Source organism: Cheilinus undulatus, linkage group 21 (genome assembly GCF_018320785.1).
Source record: "Cheilinus undulatus linkage group 21, ASM1832078v1, whole genome shotgun sequence".
In the NCBI taxonomy this organism is placed as follows: Eukaryota; Metazoa; Chordata; class Actinopteri; order Labriformes; family Labridae; genus Cheilinus; species Cheilinus undulatus.
In genome coordinates this window covers 17771885-17787781 of record NC_054885.1, presented here as the reverse complement: position 1 = coordinate 17787781, position 15897 = coordinate 17771885, and the positions used below count along the sequence as shown (strand labels likewise).

The window sequence follows — 15897 nt, the reverse complement described above, 5'->3', positions numbered from 1 at the left end:
AATATTTACAGCATAGAAGAAAACTTAAAATAGAAGTTAAATGGCACCCTCTAGTGGTTGCATATAAGCTATCTCAAGGCTTTGCACAGATTTTTTTCTGCACAAAAAAACTTCTAAACTACTGAAAATCAGCCTTTTCGCCTTAGAGTAAGGCTGAATTATGGTGCCTTCAATGACATGTTTGTACTTACATGTGGAAAGGTTAGTAACCATGTTATGCAGCAGATTGTTTATCTTTGGTACCCCTCTTGTTAACAAAACGTGCTCCAGCAGAGATTAAACCCCTTTGTTTTCTTCACTGCAAATAAATATCCTATATAGATGTTAATCAGAGTGGCTTAACCTTCATAAAGAGCATCTCCATCATCCCATCCCCCTCCTTCTGCTCTGACTAAATGTTCTTCCTGTTCAGAGCTACTGTTGTCCTCTGTCTGGCCCATTTCTAAATCCTCCCATTAGAAATCTGACTTATCATTTGCACTCATACAAAAGGATATGTGTACAGTAAGTATGACACTAGAGGTTCTTGTGTTTCACATCAGGCTTTACAACACATGACTTCAGAATTTGTTTTTTATTTGAACGTATGTTAACACACAACTGTTAAAATGTTCACACTGGATTTTCTTCTGCAAAAAGAAGTCCTTGCACAGCTGGCCCGATAAGCAGTGTTTCTGTAATTCAATTATTAAATGGGGAAATGCAGCATAGAATTGATGTTTTAAGTCCAAAAAACGGAACAGATGATTCCTACGAAGTTGACCCAAGAAACAAACAAAATATGCTCGCGTTGTCGGATACATTCTCTTTATAAAAACGAATCTTATTTTAAATTATTTACATTTTTCTTGAAAAAAATTAACAGGACACCCTTACAGTCCAAATAGAAAAAAACGTCAAGTATTGCATTGCAATGCAAGGACTCGTCAGTCCAGATGACAGACTGTTTACAGAACACTGATGACAATATTTTAAAAATGCAGCAGTCCCATTTTTACCTTCTCAGGATTTCAATGACACGAAAAGAGTTCTTTAGTTGGTAGGGACAGGTCCCCTATCCTGGTTCTGCAGGAGAAGCTCCGTGTTTTGGGCCCTCAGTCTCTCCAGCTCCCTCTCCAGCTCTCTCAGCCGGACCAGAGAGCTCTCCACGGTCAGACCTCCAGGCTCCACGGCGCTCCTCAGCCGGTTGTTCTCCTCCTCCAGCCGGGACATGCACTTCTCCAGCTCCAGGTACTCCTGCACCAGCTCCTGCTTGGTCATGTTCTGCAGGCTCTCGACGTGGTACATCTCGTAGGTCTCGGAAAAGTCCCTCTGGAGAAACTCCCCACCTGCGTTCCCGGGCCTCCCGATGCCGTCGCTGCCTCCTCCGCTGCCGTCATCATCGTCCTCCTCTTCGTTGTCGAAAAAGTCCTCCTCACTGCCAGTGTCCTCCATGCGGCCACTGGCCCCCGAGGGTCTTCTGACCCCGGTCTCAGTGTTGAGGTCGGGCTCCTCTCGGTCGTGCTCGTCCATCAGGAACTGAGTGGTGTTGTAGGGGGCCACTGGGAGCCCTTTGGCGAACATCTCCTCTCTTAGCCGGGAAGCCCTGGCCGTCTCCTTCTCCTCAAGGGCTTTCCTCTCCTCCCATGAAAGTTTATAGTAAGGCTTCCAGTTGCGCTTTTTCTTGGAGGTCCTACGCCTGTGCCTCTTCTTGCCCTGACGCGCCTCCAAGCCAGTGTCAGAGTCGATGAGCAAACTCTCGTCCTGTACCCGGTTTAAAGTCTCATTCAGCGGTCTGTCCTCACCGTTTTTCTCCTGTGAGATGTGATGATCGTCATCCGCTGCACGAACATCGGATTTCTGATGAGGCTGAGCAGCAACCGGGCACTTCGGGACATCGTTTCCGGCTGCCAAGGCAGGGCACACCCCCCTCTGTCCGCCTTTCATTTGCCATAACTTGTCTGTGTTGATATCCCCACAGTTCCCCGCCCGCTGTTGCTGTTTTTGGTCTCTCTGTCGCCCCCTGTCGCCATTCTCTGGACCTCCACGGCTCCGGGCTGGGAGATGCTCCAACGCGCCTCCACTGCTCCCACCTGATGGGCTGCCTGAAGTTTTCAGGTGATGGGTCTGCTCCGCTGGTTCTGTCATCCTGATGATCCGCTCTGGTGATCCGCTTTAGTGCATTTCAGATCATTGTCATGCTCCCTAAACTGAGCTTCAAAGTTCCTTAAAAGACGCAAAATCTAATTATGAACAAAAACATTCGAATTTCAAAACGAGACGATATCTTTAAACAAAGTTTGAGTTTTGGCGTTTGGAAACAACCCTCCGCCAGCTATAACTAAACTTCCTCACACTAAACACTTGTTACTCCTTCAAGGGTTTGTCAGAGCAACTGTCGCTAACTACCATTAACTGTTTCGATGCTGTAAGAGTTTTCGTTAAACCAGAGACAACGTTCCACCGTCACAACAGTGTCCAGTGTGCTGCTGAAGAAGAGGGTGCTCGTGTTTATATAGCAGCTCCGCCTCCAGCCGCGCGCATGCTGCCGCTTGTAACTCCTGTTGGATTCTGGGAAATGTTGTTATATTTACGCTGGCGCGCTATGGGATGTCTCCCAACCGAACTACATAGTCCACAAGGCTACCATAACCGACGAGCATTCTAACCAATCAAATGTCAGGATCTTGAGCGCGATAAAACCCACCCTTCCCTTTGTTGATTGGATAAGAAGATAATTTTGCTGTTGCTAAGCTTAAGGTATTTTGTAATTGGATAGTGGAGTAGTCAATCAAAAGTACGTAATCCACACCAAGAAAGCAGTCCGGGGCATTTTATGGGCGGTACTACCTTCAGAGAAAGGGGTAACGATTAAAAGGGACAAAATAAATGTTATCGTAAATCAAATTAAATGATTGTGTGTTACTGTTAAAACACAGTTATGAAGACTACACGCAAAAATAGCTGCTTATTTGATAAATATGACCAAACAATCCAACGTCAAACTAATGAACGAAGGGAAACCCTCCTGTATTTTACGCTGAATGTGGAAAGCCTGTAACGGAAACTAGTCCGCGTTTAATGTTCATGTCAGAAAATAAGTAAAAACTGCTGATTTTTAAAATTCTACAGTTCTCACGTTTAATGTTATACCTAGACGTCGTTTTGGTGCAATATTGCTCATAATAAGTTCCAGCTTTTAAAGTCACAGTGTTGTGCGGAGTGATACGTTGTGGGGCAGGGGCTTGGGCAAACTTTGGAATCAGCGTAAACAAACGACATTTATTGTCAAGCTGCCGCTTCGAGCACAGCTCCGAACCCTTCGTTCTTGAAGGGTGGGTCAGGCGATCTCACACTTGCTCAATAATCCTGTTACCAGTGGACGGAGTGGTGTGGAGCAGTTCTGAGTACCTCTGTGCTACAAATTCTCTAACGCAGTGGTAGTTTGACACTGTTGTGTCGAGTGAAAAGCTAAGGATAAGCTAGCTAGCTAACGTTAGCAGCCGTTAACGTTAGTTAGCAGATGGACGCTACGTTGTTTCGTTCTCAAATTAAACCCTTCATCAATCTATAAAGTGTGAAGCCATACGCACTATAACGACAATAAACTTAACGTCCGGGTACGACAAGGTTTCAAAGAAAACGGGTTTTAGCCGTGACCAATATAACCGACGCCATAATGTAGACGAAGCTAGACTAGCGTATGCTAAGTATTGCACCCTGAGCGGTCGGTTAGCTATTAAATAAAAACAGAAATTTATTTTATTTTGTCGGTAGAGCTACGCAGTGTCTCACAGCCACAACGCAACAATAATTATGTTGCTACTATGAAGAAACGCAGTCATGTTAGCCATCTGCTAACTAGGCCAGTGTGTTTGTTCTGGGACGGTGTAAGTGCTGGAACGCAACCGTTTTTCTCCCCGCGAGTGATACCCTCGACAGAATTATGGACAATTCCAGTGTTTAGAATTTTAATTTCTGTCGATTTTATATAGACCATAGCCAGTTAAAATACTCAATTACACTGTAAACCACCCCCAGTTGTATTAAACCTACACAGGAAACCCTTGACAAACTATTTGAGTATCAGGAAGTAGTCAGTCCCTGATCTTGCAAGGCAGCATTGAAGCTTTCCTTTATTCTGCTGATGGTTAGCAAGCTCCTGTAGCTATAGGAGGCTTTCACAAGCTAAACTAATATTCTGATTGTTTTACATAACTATTATTATTGGATTTTTCGGTTTTGTCAAATATACAGTTAGCATCAGTTATTGTTGATTAAAATGGCAACCTATTTATGCAGTATTATGTAAATATTGTTTTTGTGTTGTGCTGATCCATTACACATTTTCTACATCAACATAACATTTAATAACTTAAGATTTTTAAGAACACAGTGTCCTGCTATAGGGTGTTATTAAGTACTTTATTTTTTTTGCATGTTTTGCTTTTCTGTTTAAGTTTCCTCTAAGCATTTTACTTCTACTAATAGAAGAAATAGGTTATCTAGTCTGTGACCTTTCATGGTGGGTGGCTGGTCTCTTCTTACATTAAAGACTGTAAAGACAGAGCCTGGTGGCTACTGACAACACAGGCCTACTGTTTCTACTAATAGAAGTGGGCATAGTTTCAGCTCGGGCAAATAAACAAGCTAAGCTGGGAGTCCTTTGAGGAAGATATAATATGCCACTGTTAATATGAAACATAATGACTGAGGAGATTGAGAAATCAGAGGAAGGGTTCCTGCATTCTCAAACCAAGAAGCGGTGCAGCTGCAGAACCAAAGCTGCTCCTGCATAGATCACAGCTTGTGAGGATTAGTAGGCATGACTTAATCTCTCACCCTGTCTAACATGGTTGTTGGTGCAATTGAAAGGAGATGAAAGATAGAAATTGTTATAGACCTGCGCATGGCCTTGATGATGTAAATTAAAGTACAGGAGTGCTTTGCCTTTTCAGATTCTGCTTTCCAGCAATGTGGTATAGATTTGGATAACAAGCTGTGTTAAAGGGCTTAGCTTAAGTGAAAGAAATCACTATGAATGCATTCAAAAACTCAACTGAAACATGCTAGTTCATCATTTTGTGTTTACAGTCCTGTATGAGCTGGAGGAGTGGTAGTGGACTTGATCACATTTTCTGCCCTTCCAGTTGCAGACCGCCCAGCTGAGCTCTGCTCTCTGTGAAAGCTCCATCACAAAGACTTAATTAAGTTTCCAGCCAGGTCCTTTCTAGCGTTGTGGGCTCATTTCTAAGCATCACTGACATGATTTTAGTCTATGTTTTCCATTATATATATATATTTATATAGCACACCACCATTTTGATCCACGAAGACGTCATCTGGCTGGAGAAGATGAATTTGACTTCAACTGTATTGATTGTTGTTGTTGAGATCTCTGTAGTTTCTACTCATTACCACCAGAGGGCGCCGCACTCTAACTGATTAGCAAAAGAAAGTCAAGGAAAGAAAGATAGGGCTTAAAAAAGAAGAAGCTTTAAGTGCTTGTTTATTGTGACCTCGAGTGACAACAAGTCTTATGACATTCTTTAAGATTTACTCGCAAATTTGTACGGTAGCTCATACAACCAGGAGGTCATCATGAGTATAGATAGGAAAAATGCGGACGCGTTTGAGTTTTTAAATCAGCAGTGACTGTGAAGAAGCAAGAAAATGAGCCCGATTGTTAGTTTGTCCGTGCATTAGCGGTCTTCAATTTACAGACCTAAAAGCGCATGCAAATGTGGGTTTGCAACACTGCAGCTAAACTAAAAAGCAGAGCTTTAATTGCAATAAATATGTATCTCAGTTAACGCTCTTTATTGAGGTAAAAATGTGGGATATGTGGTCACTGAATGATCACAGACATAGAGCTGTTTTCTTTTAACAGGAGAAAACTGGAAAGAAAGCGCGAGTCAGAGTGATATGTAAGCCTTTGACTTTGTCATAATGCTGATCAGAATTTGTTTAGTCAAAGCCATATTTTGACGAGGGAACTTTTCAAATTTTATTTTGGACATTATGTTTTTATGTGCTTGGCCTTGACCATCTTGAGTCCAGGGGAATGAGAAGGTGGGGGCGCTCCTTGTTTGGAGTCATATTACGCACAGGCATGGAGCAGCCGGGGAGGGATTATACATGTGCACATAACTGTTGACTTCGGCTGCTTTTCTTTCTCTGCTCGGGGCGCCTCTAGGGGAACATAAATCCGGCGCTTGCGTGAAGACTCACCTGCACACTTAAACTTCTTGAAAGTAACCTCCATTTTCTGAAGCCCTGCAGCCTCGCCTTCTACCGCCTGAGTTTTCGTAAGTTGCAATAATGTTGGGAAGCGGGAAGTCACCGGCTACCAATCCAAAAGAGCAGTGGAGGAAAGTGGCTGAGAAGACGGTGGAGCCCGGCAGAAGACAAGGTAAGGAAAAACACGAACAGTTAAGACCTGTATTTTAACACCTGAATGGCAGTAAAATACTCAGTTCATACACAACTACCACGTTATTGAATACTTAATGGCAAGCATTCAGCTGAAAGCTATGCACACATGTTAATTATGTTAACATTTTAAGCAGCGAACTTGCCTAATAATGAGGCTTCAAACTCGGACATTTAATACTATTATAATCATTAAAATAGCTAGGTTATTCAAGCACTTAAATGGGCTATTGATCCTTTTAAAGAGACTATGAAAATAGTCATGTTCCCTACAGAGTGTCTCATTTTACTTGCATATAAAATCTAATTTTGGTCTTATTTGTTCCTAAAATGCAATGTCTGATTTGTTTGCTCATCTTTCAGCTCTGTTTGATGCACCAGAGTTGTGTTTACATTCTGGCCATGTGCCTGGCTGCCTGATTATAGCCCAAGTTCAAATGTCAAGTAGCAGTGTATTTTGTTTTAAAGAAGCAGTATTTAGTGCAGTAAGAAGGCAGAGTTGCTGGTCTCTCTCCTGCTCTCTTACCCATTAAACACAGCTGAAGTGGTCAGTTAACCATGGGAGTGGGTGTGGGGTGGATTGTTGTAGTTGAAGTGATCATGTGTTTATGAAGAGCTGATCCATTAGCCCACTACACGTGTGTGAATCAGTCCCATCCCATGCAGCTCACTCCCTCTCAAGCCAACATGGGCCTTCTCAGCTCACAGTCACACAGTCTCCCCTTAAAATAGACACCTGCTGAGCGCAGACGGAGCACCTGTCCCAATGTCTGACATGAAAAGACTGAGGATGTCACGAAATCTGGACCACTGGTGACGCTTAACTATAAGTCTATTTATACTTTATTTATGGCCAGTGTTCCTGCTGCCATTGCATAAGAAGATTTTCTTTTTGTTTAAATACTCTAAAAACACATTTAATTGTTAGTATATGTTAAAAAACATTCTCAACTAATGATCACTTTAATAGAACCAAAAATAACTTTATGATTAATTCTTCCCTTTAACTCCCATTATCATGGGAAAACCAGTGTTTTAACCCTGAGATAACAAGAAACTAAGCCAGTATTTCCACATTACTCCTCATTATCACTTGAAAATGGAGTAAAATTAAAGAAACATGAATGTTTAGGCCTCTTCACATCAGTGTTTTCAGACCTTTGTGACTGAGCAGACGTGTGTTGAAACTGTTGACACTTTAGAGACACTTGTTTAGCTGATGTTTCAGTTATGAAACTGTATCTCTATGCCTAAAAATGTTATACACAACCGTCAACTCTATTTTTGAACGCACCACTAACACTAAATGATGAAGCCAGTGAGGTCACAACCTACAGCTCCCCCACACTCCTTACCACCATGTGTCATCATAAATCAGTCATGTAGCCTTCAACTGAACATTTCTCAGCAGATTTTAAATCTTTCCTTACATCAGCGGGAGAACAGCACGTAGTTTTTGTCAGACAAAGGTGGGGTTAAGTGAGTTCTGCGTGTCATGTGATGTCACAGGACTATTTCTTTGTGCATAGCTTTCTTACTCAGTCTCAGGCTTTTACTGCACATAAAAGTGTGCCTGAGCTTTACTAGTCAGGAAATTCACAGATTAAATCAGAAGAAGCACGTGTGGATAAATATATTCAGGGCCACAGGCGAGTCCCGCTGCATGAGGGTAGATTTGGTTCCAGAGAGTTTTAGTCGGTTGTTGTTGTGATGTTGTAAATGAGATGGAGTAGTAGCTTTATATGAGGACAATTTAGCCTGTTTTCAATCTGGAATGTAAAGTGCTGCAAAAAAGTGTCTGACAAAGTGAAGTAGGCTATAAAAACTAAAAACAACACATGCCACAATCTAAATTCAAGAACAGATGAGAAAACAAAGTCATTGACATCTGTTAGTCTGAAAATGGTTAAAAGGCAATTTCTAAGGCTTTGGAACTCCAGTGAACAACAGTGAGAGCCATTATCCACAAATGGAGAAAACTGGGAACAGTGGAGTGGCCGGCCTATCAAAAGTACTCCAAAGACTCATCGCTTACTCATCCAGGAGGTCTGAAAAGAACCCAGAACAACATCTAAAGACCTGCAGGCCTCACTTGGCTCAGTTAAGGTCAGAGTTCATGATTCAACAATAAGAGAGAGACTGGGCAAAATGGCATCTATGGGAGAGCTCCAAAGCCAAAACCACTGCTGACCAAAAAGGTCACAAAGGCTCATCTCATATTTGACAAAATCATCTTGATGAGTCTCAAAACTTTTGGGAAAATATTCAGTGGATCTATTAGACAAAAGTTGAACTTTTTGTGAAGGTGTCCACCCCTTTACATGTGGCATAAAACTAACACAGTATTTCATAAAAAGAACATCATCAATGTGGCTGAACTAAAACAATTCTGCAAAGAAGAGTAGGCAGAAATTCCTTGACAGTAGGGCTGGGATATTAATTGCAAATTAGATTAAAATGCAAAATGGCCTGCTGCAATGCACGAATCGCAGAAGTTGCAATATTTCTATAACTTGAAATGTGTCAAAATACCAGTTTAATAAATCAATTCTTTATCAGCAGCAGAGATTTTTTGCACATTTTGCAAACATTCAAGCGCCATTTTTTATAATGGTTTACAAAATTCCTCCTTTTCATGTTTTATGTATGTTTTTCTTAATCAAAATCAGTGATATAAAAATGTTAATACCCTTAAACAAAGCAAACAACATCACATTTACAGCATGAGCAAAAATAGTTAGCTCATTTTAAATAAAACTGATAAAGCCTAGCGTTACTTCACAAAAGTCATACCCCAGCTGCGATCAGCTAGTAGCCAGCTTCACCTCCTCCACCCCAGCCACCTCCTATATAGCTTAATGCTTGTTTCACCCTCATATTCAGAATCATGTTACTATGGATTAATTGCTTCTGAAATAATTTCATTGTTTTCAATGCACATGGTCTTATTTATGGATTTATTTATCGCTTGAATTTGTCGAAAAATACATAAGATTGACTGAAGAATAATTGCATATTAAATCGCAATATTGGGGAAAAACTTGACAGTGATGTCAAAGATTCATAGCCAATTATTACAAACGTTTGCTTGCAGTTGTTGCCACCAAGGCTGGCACAGCCCGCTATTAAGTCTAGGAAGCAACTATTTTTCACATAAGGCCAGGTAGGTATGGATGGCTTCTCCCCTTAATTGATGAAATCATCATTTGAAAAAGCATTTGTATTTACTCAGGTTATCTTTGTCTAATATTAAAACTTGTTTTGACAAATATGCAAAAAAACTATAAATCAGGAAGGGGGCAAATACTTTTTTGACAGCACTGTACAATACACACTTTAGGTTCATAGGTTGCACAAATGGGCTTAATATTTGAACTGTGCTGACAGCCAGTATCAATTTTTCTCTTGTAGAAATGTATAAGGAAATTGAATATTTAAAAAGAATTATATTGAATTAACAACTTCACCCAGAAAGCTCTGCTTTGCAGCCCTCCTAGTCAAGGCCAGAGGCATGATCATTTTCACACTTCACAGAGGCAAATAACTATCAGCTTTAAGTTTGAGTTAAACTTACACTGAGTCAAATAAAGAAAAAACACTGTTCTGGTGGCTTTTACTTGCTGTATTTACACAGCCTATAAACGTGATTTAAACTCTTATTTGAGACTGGGCAATCAAAAATCTATCTTGCCATTTCATTGTTATAGCAGTATGAGTACATTACAAAACTGAACTGAAGATGCAGCGTTCAGCTCCGCTTGAAGATGCTGTTCAGTTAAAGGAAAACACTCCAAAAGGTGAATTTACAAAACAGTTATCAACTGTTTTGGTTTGATGGATGAATTTCACATGGCAAAGAAAAGTAGCTAAAAGTGGTCTTTGTGGTTTACATCTCAAGTGTTCCCAGAATACTTTCCAAGTAGCTCTCACTATTAACCAGGGCGGACACTTTAAACTGCTTTCTCCCCCATTATGTGAAATTCATCCATGAAACAGAAACATTGGCTTACTGTTAAGTAACCACACCTTATGGAGTACAGTTTTCTAATGAGGAGTGCTCAATTCAGAACAAGAATTAACAGCAGTGGGAAGAGCTGAGTCCCATGTCTACACTCAAATTAAGAAACTGTCTGTCTATGAAAAAGGTTGGAAATATTTGAAGTAATGTAAGCAAGGTTTTCCTCAACATTTTATAGTGTTTTGTGGGAATTTATACCCATTTATTCTGCAGAGTATTTGCAAGATCAGGCACTGATGTTGGATGAGAAGGCCTGACTCGCATTCTCCATTCCAGTTCATTCCAAAGGTGCTCGATGGGGTTGAGGTCAAGGCACTCTGTAGGCTAGTCAGGTTTCATTAATGATGTCTTTATAGTCCTTGCTTAGAAATGGCCTTCCACAAAGTGTTGCCACAAAGCTAGATGCATAGTATACCCCAGAATGTCTTGGTTTGCTGAAGCATTAAGATTAGCCTTCATTGGAGATAAGAGGTCTAGCCTAAACCCTGAAAAACAACCCCATACCATTATCCCTCTTCCAGCAAACCTCACAGTTGGCATAATGCAGTCAGGCTGGCGATGTGGGGCTTGCATGCAGCTGCTTGGCCATGGAAAACCATTCCATTAAGATCTCGCTGCAAAGTTTTTGTGCTTACATTAATGCCAACTCTTCAGCTGTGGAATAAGCAGTGTTGGCAACTTTCACACATCATGCATGTTAGCAGCTGTTGACCCCCGCTCTGGGACTTGACATGGTTTTCCCATGTGGCATAGTTTCTGTTATTCCTAAATGCTTCAACTTTTAATCATATCGCTTACAGTTGACTGTGTAATATCCAGCAGGGATGAAATTGCATAAACCATCTTATTGCAAAGGTGGCATCCATCACAGTACCACACTTGAAATCACTGAGCTCTACAGAAGGACTCATTTTGTTTCACAAATGTTTGCAAAGGGAGACTGCATGGCTAAGTGCTTGATTTTTATACACCTGTGGAAACGAGTCTGATCGAAACACCTTAAATCTGTAATTAACAGGTGTGGCAGAATACTTTTGTATAGTTTAGCTAACACAGGAGTAGTCATTTTTAATTAATGCATTGTTAAAATTCTGAAAATTGCACCTTTAATGCAGCCAGAATAAGGTAGACGTTGCTTTTAGCAGCTCACATTGATTTATTGGGGAGTCAGGAGGGACATGCTGCATAAAGAACTAATTTTAACTTTAATATGTATGGGTTTTTTTAAACATAGGGGTTTTAAATATAGTCATGGAAAAAGAAACTGGCTGCCCTTGTTGATATCCTTTTACACAAACAGAAGTGTGTTTAATTGGCCTCAAAGACAATCAGGAAGTAAATCAAAGGTCAAGCCAGATTTATAGGCTGTCATGACCATGACTGAATTCATTAATCATTTACAAAAGATTTCCTTGATGATAGTAACTCTGAAGAAATCTCAGAAAGCAGAGGAAAGATCACTGAAGCTCTTAGACTTGATTTGATCAGTTTGAATATGCTATGTGTGTACATAATTCACATTTTCACAAGTGAATGAACCATTTTTCTTCAAACATGATTGAAGATGTTCACAGTGAAATCCCATTATCTAAACAGGTTAAATATTTGACAGTCTTGGTGATAAACTTGTGGAAGCTGGTAATGATGAAACTGTGAACTGCACACAACTGTGTGGTTCTATCTTGCTTATTAATGAGAAAATGAATGATGCATCACTCATTAGGAAAGACAAAGAGAATGTGTGAAGTGGAGGCTGTGGATTTCCAGCTGAATACAAAGAGGCTGTTTTTTAATGTTCAAATGTGAGGCTCTCCAAAAAAGCTTGGCAGGATTTCTCCATAGTTTGTTTGAAATCTTTTTTTCTGAGAAGCTGTTCTAAGATCAGGCAGTGAGACTAAGAGTCACAGCTCCAAAGTGTTTTTTTTGCCAGATAATCTTTTCCTCTGAGGTTTAGATATCATCATTTTCATTAAAGACTGGACTTTGTATGAAGCGTACTGAGAAAATTTAATTGACCCTCCACCCGTATCATATTGACAACACCCTGACGTGCCTATCTATATGCATGTGTAGAATCTGTGCTAGCTGGCTCTCGTGACAGTTGTTATGCTGAGAGAAACGTGAACTGTGTCCCAGGAGGAGCTGGTATGTGGGCCTGAGTGAAGAGGACTCATGCAGACACAGCCTATTACTGACCAGATGATACACTTATTTTCTTTCTGATCCTCCTCTCGGTTTGGAGGCACCCCCACTGCTTACATTATCAAAACACCCTTAAAGAAAACACGAGGTCCATTTCAATGTTTGTACTTATCTCCCTGCTTTTTTCTCATTTCACCTCCAGCCAGTTATGCACACACTCAGTATGTTTACATGCAGTTAGAAAAGTAATTTCTGTTAATTCAACTAAAAATGAAATATTGAAATACATGTACACATATAAGTCTGACCTAAATCATGCCTAACCCATTATCAAAGTCGGACTAAATACCTTGATAATGAGGTTAGCGATCCATTTTTTCTTGCATGTAGACGCTTCAATCAGACCAGACTGGACAAGGTGCTCTGCATGATCCAGGACCGCGTGCTGGGCTTGGGCCGGGATGTCAATAGCTAAATTTCCGTTACCCTTAGAAATAGCAAAATCTAAATAGTGCAACAAAAAAACTGGTAATGGAAACATCTGAAACCTCTCAAATATGGCTGAAAAGTTTTCTTGCCCTCATGAGGAGGTTTTTCAGACAAACAGAAATGTATCGCAAAAGTGAATGTAAACACTTTTTCTGCATTTACACGTCACAGGACATAATATATGGTGTCACATGACCAGCTCACTCCGAGACATCATGGCACAGTATGTAGGGGACAGAAGAGAAGACAAGACTTTTCTTAACATCATACTTAAACCCTTATGCGTGGCTTTTGCCATATACCTCTGAACTATAATCGGTTGCCTTCATCTTTTGTTCAAAATTGTCAAGGCAGATATAGACGTAATCATAACCGTACCACATGCAGCAGGTTCTGAGTGTCCAGCCTTCTTGCAGCAGAGTCTCACGAGATGAGATTTTACCAGAACTGTGAGGCCCAAAACTCCCTTCAGTGGAAACACATTCAAAGCGCAATTGTACTTTGTCAAAATATTGCTTTTACTTTGCACACAAATGTGATGAAAAAGCAGCTAATGCTAGTTGTAGCAGAAGCTGCATTGTCATTTTCCTTTGGAAATCATCATATGCACTGCAGCTTTTCCCAAACTTTCGTACGCCAAAGACCAGTATTATTATCTTTTCAAATATTCATCTCTGTACTTTTTGACACCACACTGAATGCACTAATAAATCCCTAAAATACAGAAGCAAGAAGTTTAGCAGAATTTTTAAGTAGGCTACACGCCACCAGTTAATTAGCAAATTGATTATTAGTTGATGAAATGTGATAGCTATTTTAACTCACCGTTTAATTTAAGTTACTTGTGTTTTATGTTAACATTATTTGCTTTGATAAAATGGTAGTGATAAATGGCTTTTTTAACAATCAGGAAGAGATGAACTAACTAAAGACATGGCAGTGATGATAGAGCAGATTGGTGGGATTCAAATCTGGGGATATGTAGGCAGAATTTTCCCATGATGCCCTGGGGCAGAGTGTTTCTATGTGTTCAGATTTGTTTAAATGTGATCAGGTGAGTTTAGATGTTGAATGTTGTACAGACATCACTGCTGGGATTCCTTTGTTCATCTTTCTGATGGATTATTGTTGATTTTGATGGTCAACACTTTTGCACCATGCGGAAAGGTGTACTTCCTTAAAATGAGTTTGACTGCCTGACTTAGTTTTGCGGACAAAATGTAACTATTTTCTGTTAATTTCATTGATGAGGTTGTAGAAACAAATACAGGTACTTCCTGTGCAAGCATTGTTACGGGTGTGTTAGACTGCATTGAAAGCATGAGCCATTTTTACAAGCTGAGTTTAATTGAAATTTCATGTATTTCAAAGAAAAAAATAGGTTAAACAAAGATTAGCCTTGTTGAGTCTACTTGAAAATGTAAGTAAATTTCACTTTGATTTTTTTGTTCTTGAACTAAAATGGAGTAATAGTTTTTACAAAGATTAATCTGGCTAATCTACAAAAAAAGATGCAAAAAGTTGCTTAGGTTTTCTAAGCAGATTGGGCTAAATATTTATATCAGTGTATGTACTCCAAGTATTTAGTACAGAAGTATGCTATTTGGTACACAGTGTTTGTAAGCATGATAGCATGCTAACATTAGCATTAGGAAAAACCTTTTGTTGCACCTTAGCTGTATGTTTACGATGGAGTATTAGGGCCATACTGAGAAAAAAAAAAAAAGAATTAAGAATTTTTTTTTGACATTACAAGAATAAAGTCATAATATTACAAGAATAAAGTTGTAATTATACGAGAATAAAATCGTAATATTACGAGAATAAAGTCAAATAATAAAGAATAAAATATTACAATAAAGAGAGTCTGCCACGGCGCCGCCTCCGTTAAAATGAGCAATGTTGAGCATCTTGTGAAGCTACTTTAGTATCGGTTTTACAAATAAGGAAATACTTCATCTTTTGGCACATCAGCATAAAATTATTATCAGAATCAGGAATACTCCGTCGTAGATCCGCGGCACTGCAGCAGACTATCTTTCTCATAATATTACAACTTTAATCTCCTAAGACTTTAATCTCGTAATATTACGACTTTAATCTCGTAATATTACGACTTTATTCTCGTAATATTACGACTTTATTCTCGTAATGTCAAAAAAAATTTTAATTCTTTTTTTTTTTCCCTCTTCGTGTGGCCCTAATACTCCGTCGTAGTATGTTTGATTGTTTCTACTTATTGACTATTGCCAAGCTTTTATGCTAAAGCTAAATACAAAACATGTGCATGTTAGCACTGCAGTTGTTAGCATGTTAGCCTACCGGCTTAAGCATTCAGCATAGAGTGCTGCTGTGACCTGATGGAGAAAGCTAGTAGGGTCTCAGACACTGATCTTGTTTAAAGTGTCTTTCCCTGTCTCTCTTCTAACTGGTCTTCTTGCCATGTTGGATTGCCACAGTAGAATGCATCAGCATGGTTGCTAGCCAGTCGGTACACAGGGCCTTGACCATCTGATGAAGAGGATGTCAACCAGATTTTCAGCAGGAGACGATGAAGAGCAAACACAATTCAGCTTTGTAGCCTGAGGAACCGTGCCCATCCCTGAATTTACACCCACATGAATAGGCTTTCAGAGGCGCTCAGTGTATCAAAATGTGAATGTGCTTATGTTTAAACAAGTCTGCAGACTTGTGCAGACTTGTTTTATTGTGGTTAGATATCAAAATGATGCAGGTAGGGAGGCCAGAATGTGTTTAAGGCCGGAGAGGCAATAATAAAAGGTAAAGCAGTGGGTTGAGACAGGCAGTTAAGGCTGTTTGGGCAGCTTAGCATGGTC

The 15897-nt window shown here is 40.0% G+C and overlaps 2 protein-coding genes across 2 annotated transcripts in view; one reads left to right on the top strand and one right to left on the bottom strand.

Annotated features, from left to right (window-relative positions):
- Positions 1-559: 559 nt before the first annotated feature.
- hexim1 (HEXIM P-TEFb complex subunit 1) lies at positions 560-2453 on the bottom strand. The gene has a single exon (XM_041816875.1). The coding sequence runs from the start codon at positions 2125-2127 to the stop codon at positions 1033-1035; it is 1095 nt and encodes a 364-aa protein (XP_041672809.1). The 5' UTR covers positions 2128-2453; the 3' UTR covers positions 560-1032.
- Positions 2454-6136: 3683 nt separating this feature from the next.
- Positions 6137-15897, top strand: part of plcd3a (phospholipase C, delta 3a) — a 34052-nt gene continuing 24291 nt past the window's right edge. Inside the window, exon 1 of the mRNA XM_041817376.1 lies at positions 6137-6391. Coding sequence (XP_041673310.1) covers positions 6301-6391 — 91 coding nt within the window. The 5' untranslated portion in view covers positions 6137-6300. The remainder of the gene's footprint in view (positions 6392-15897) is intronic.

Coding starts and splice junctions, on each gene's coding strand:
- hexim1 (XM_041816875.1), bottom strand. CDS start 2,127: ATGACAGAACCAGCGGAGCAGACCCATCACCTGAAAACTTCAGGCAGC.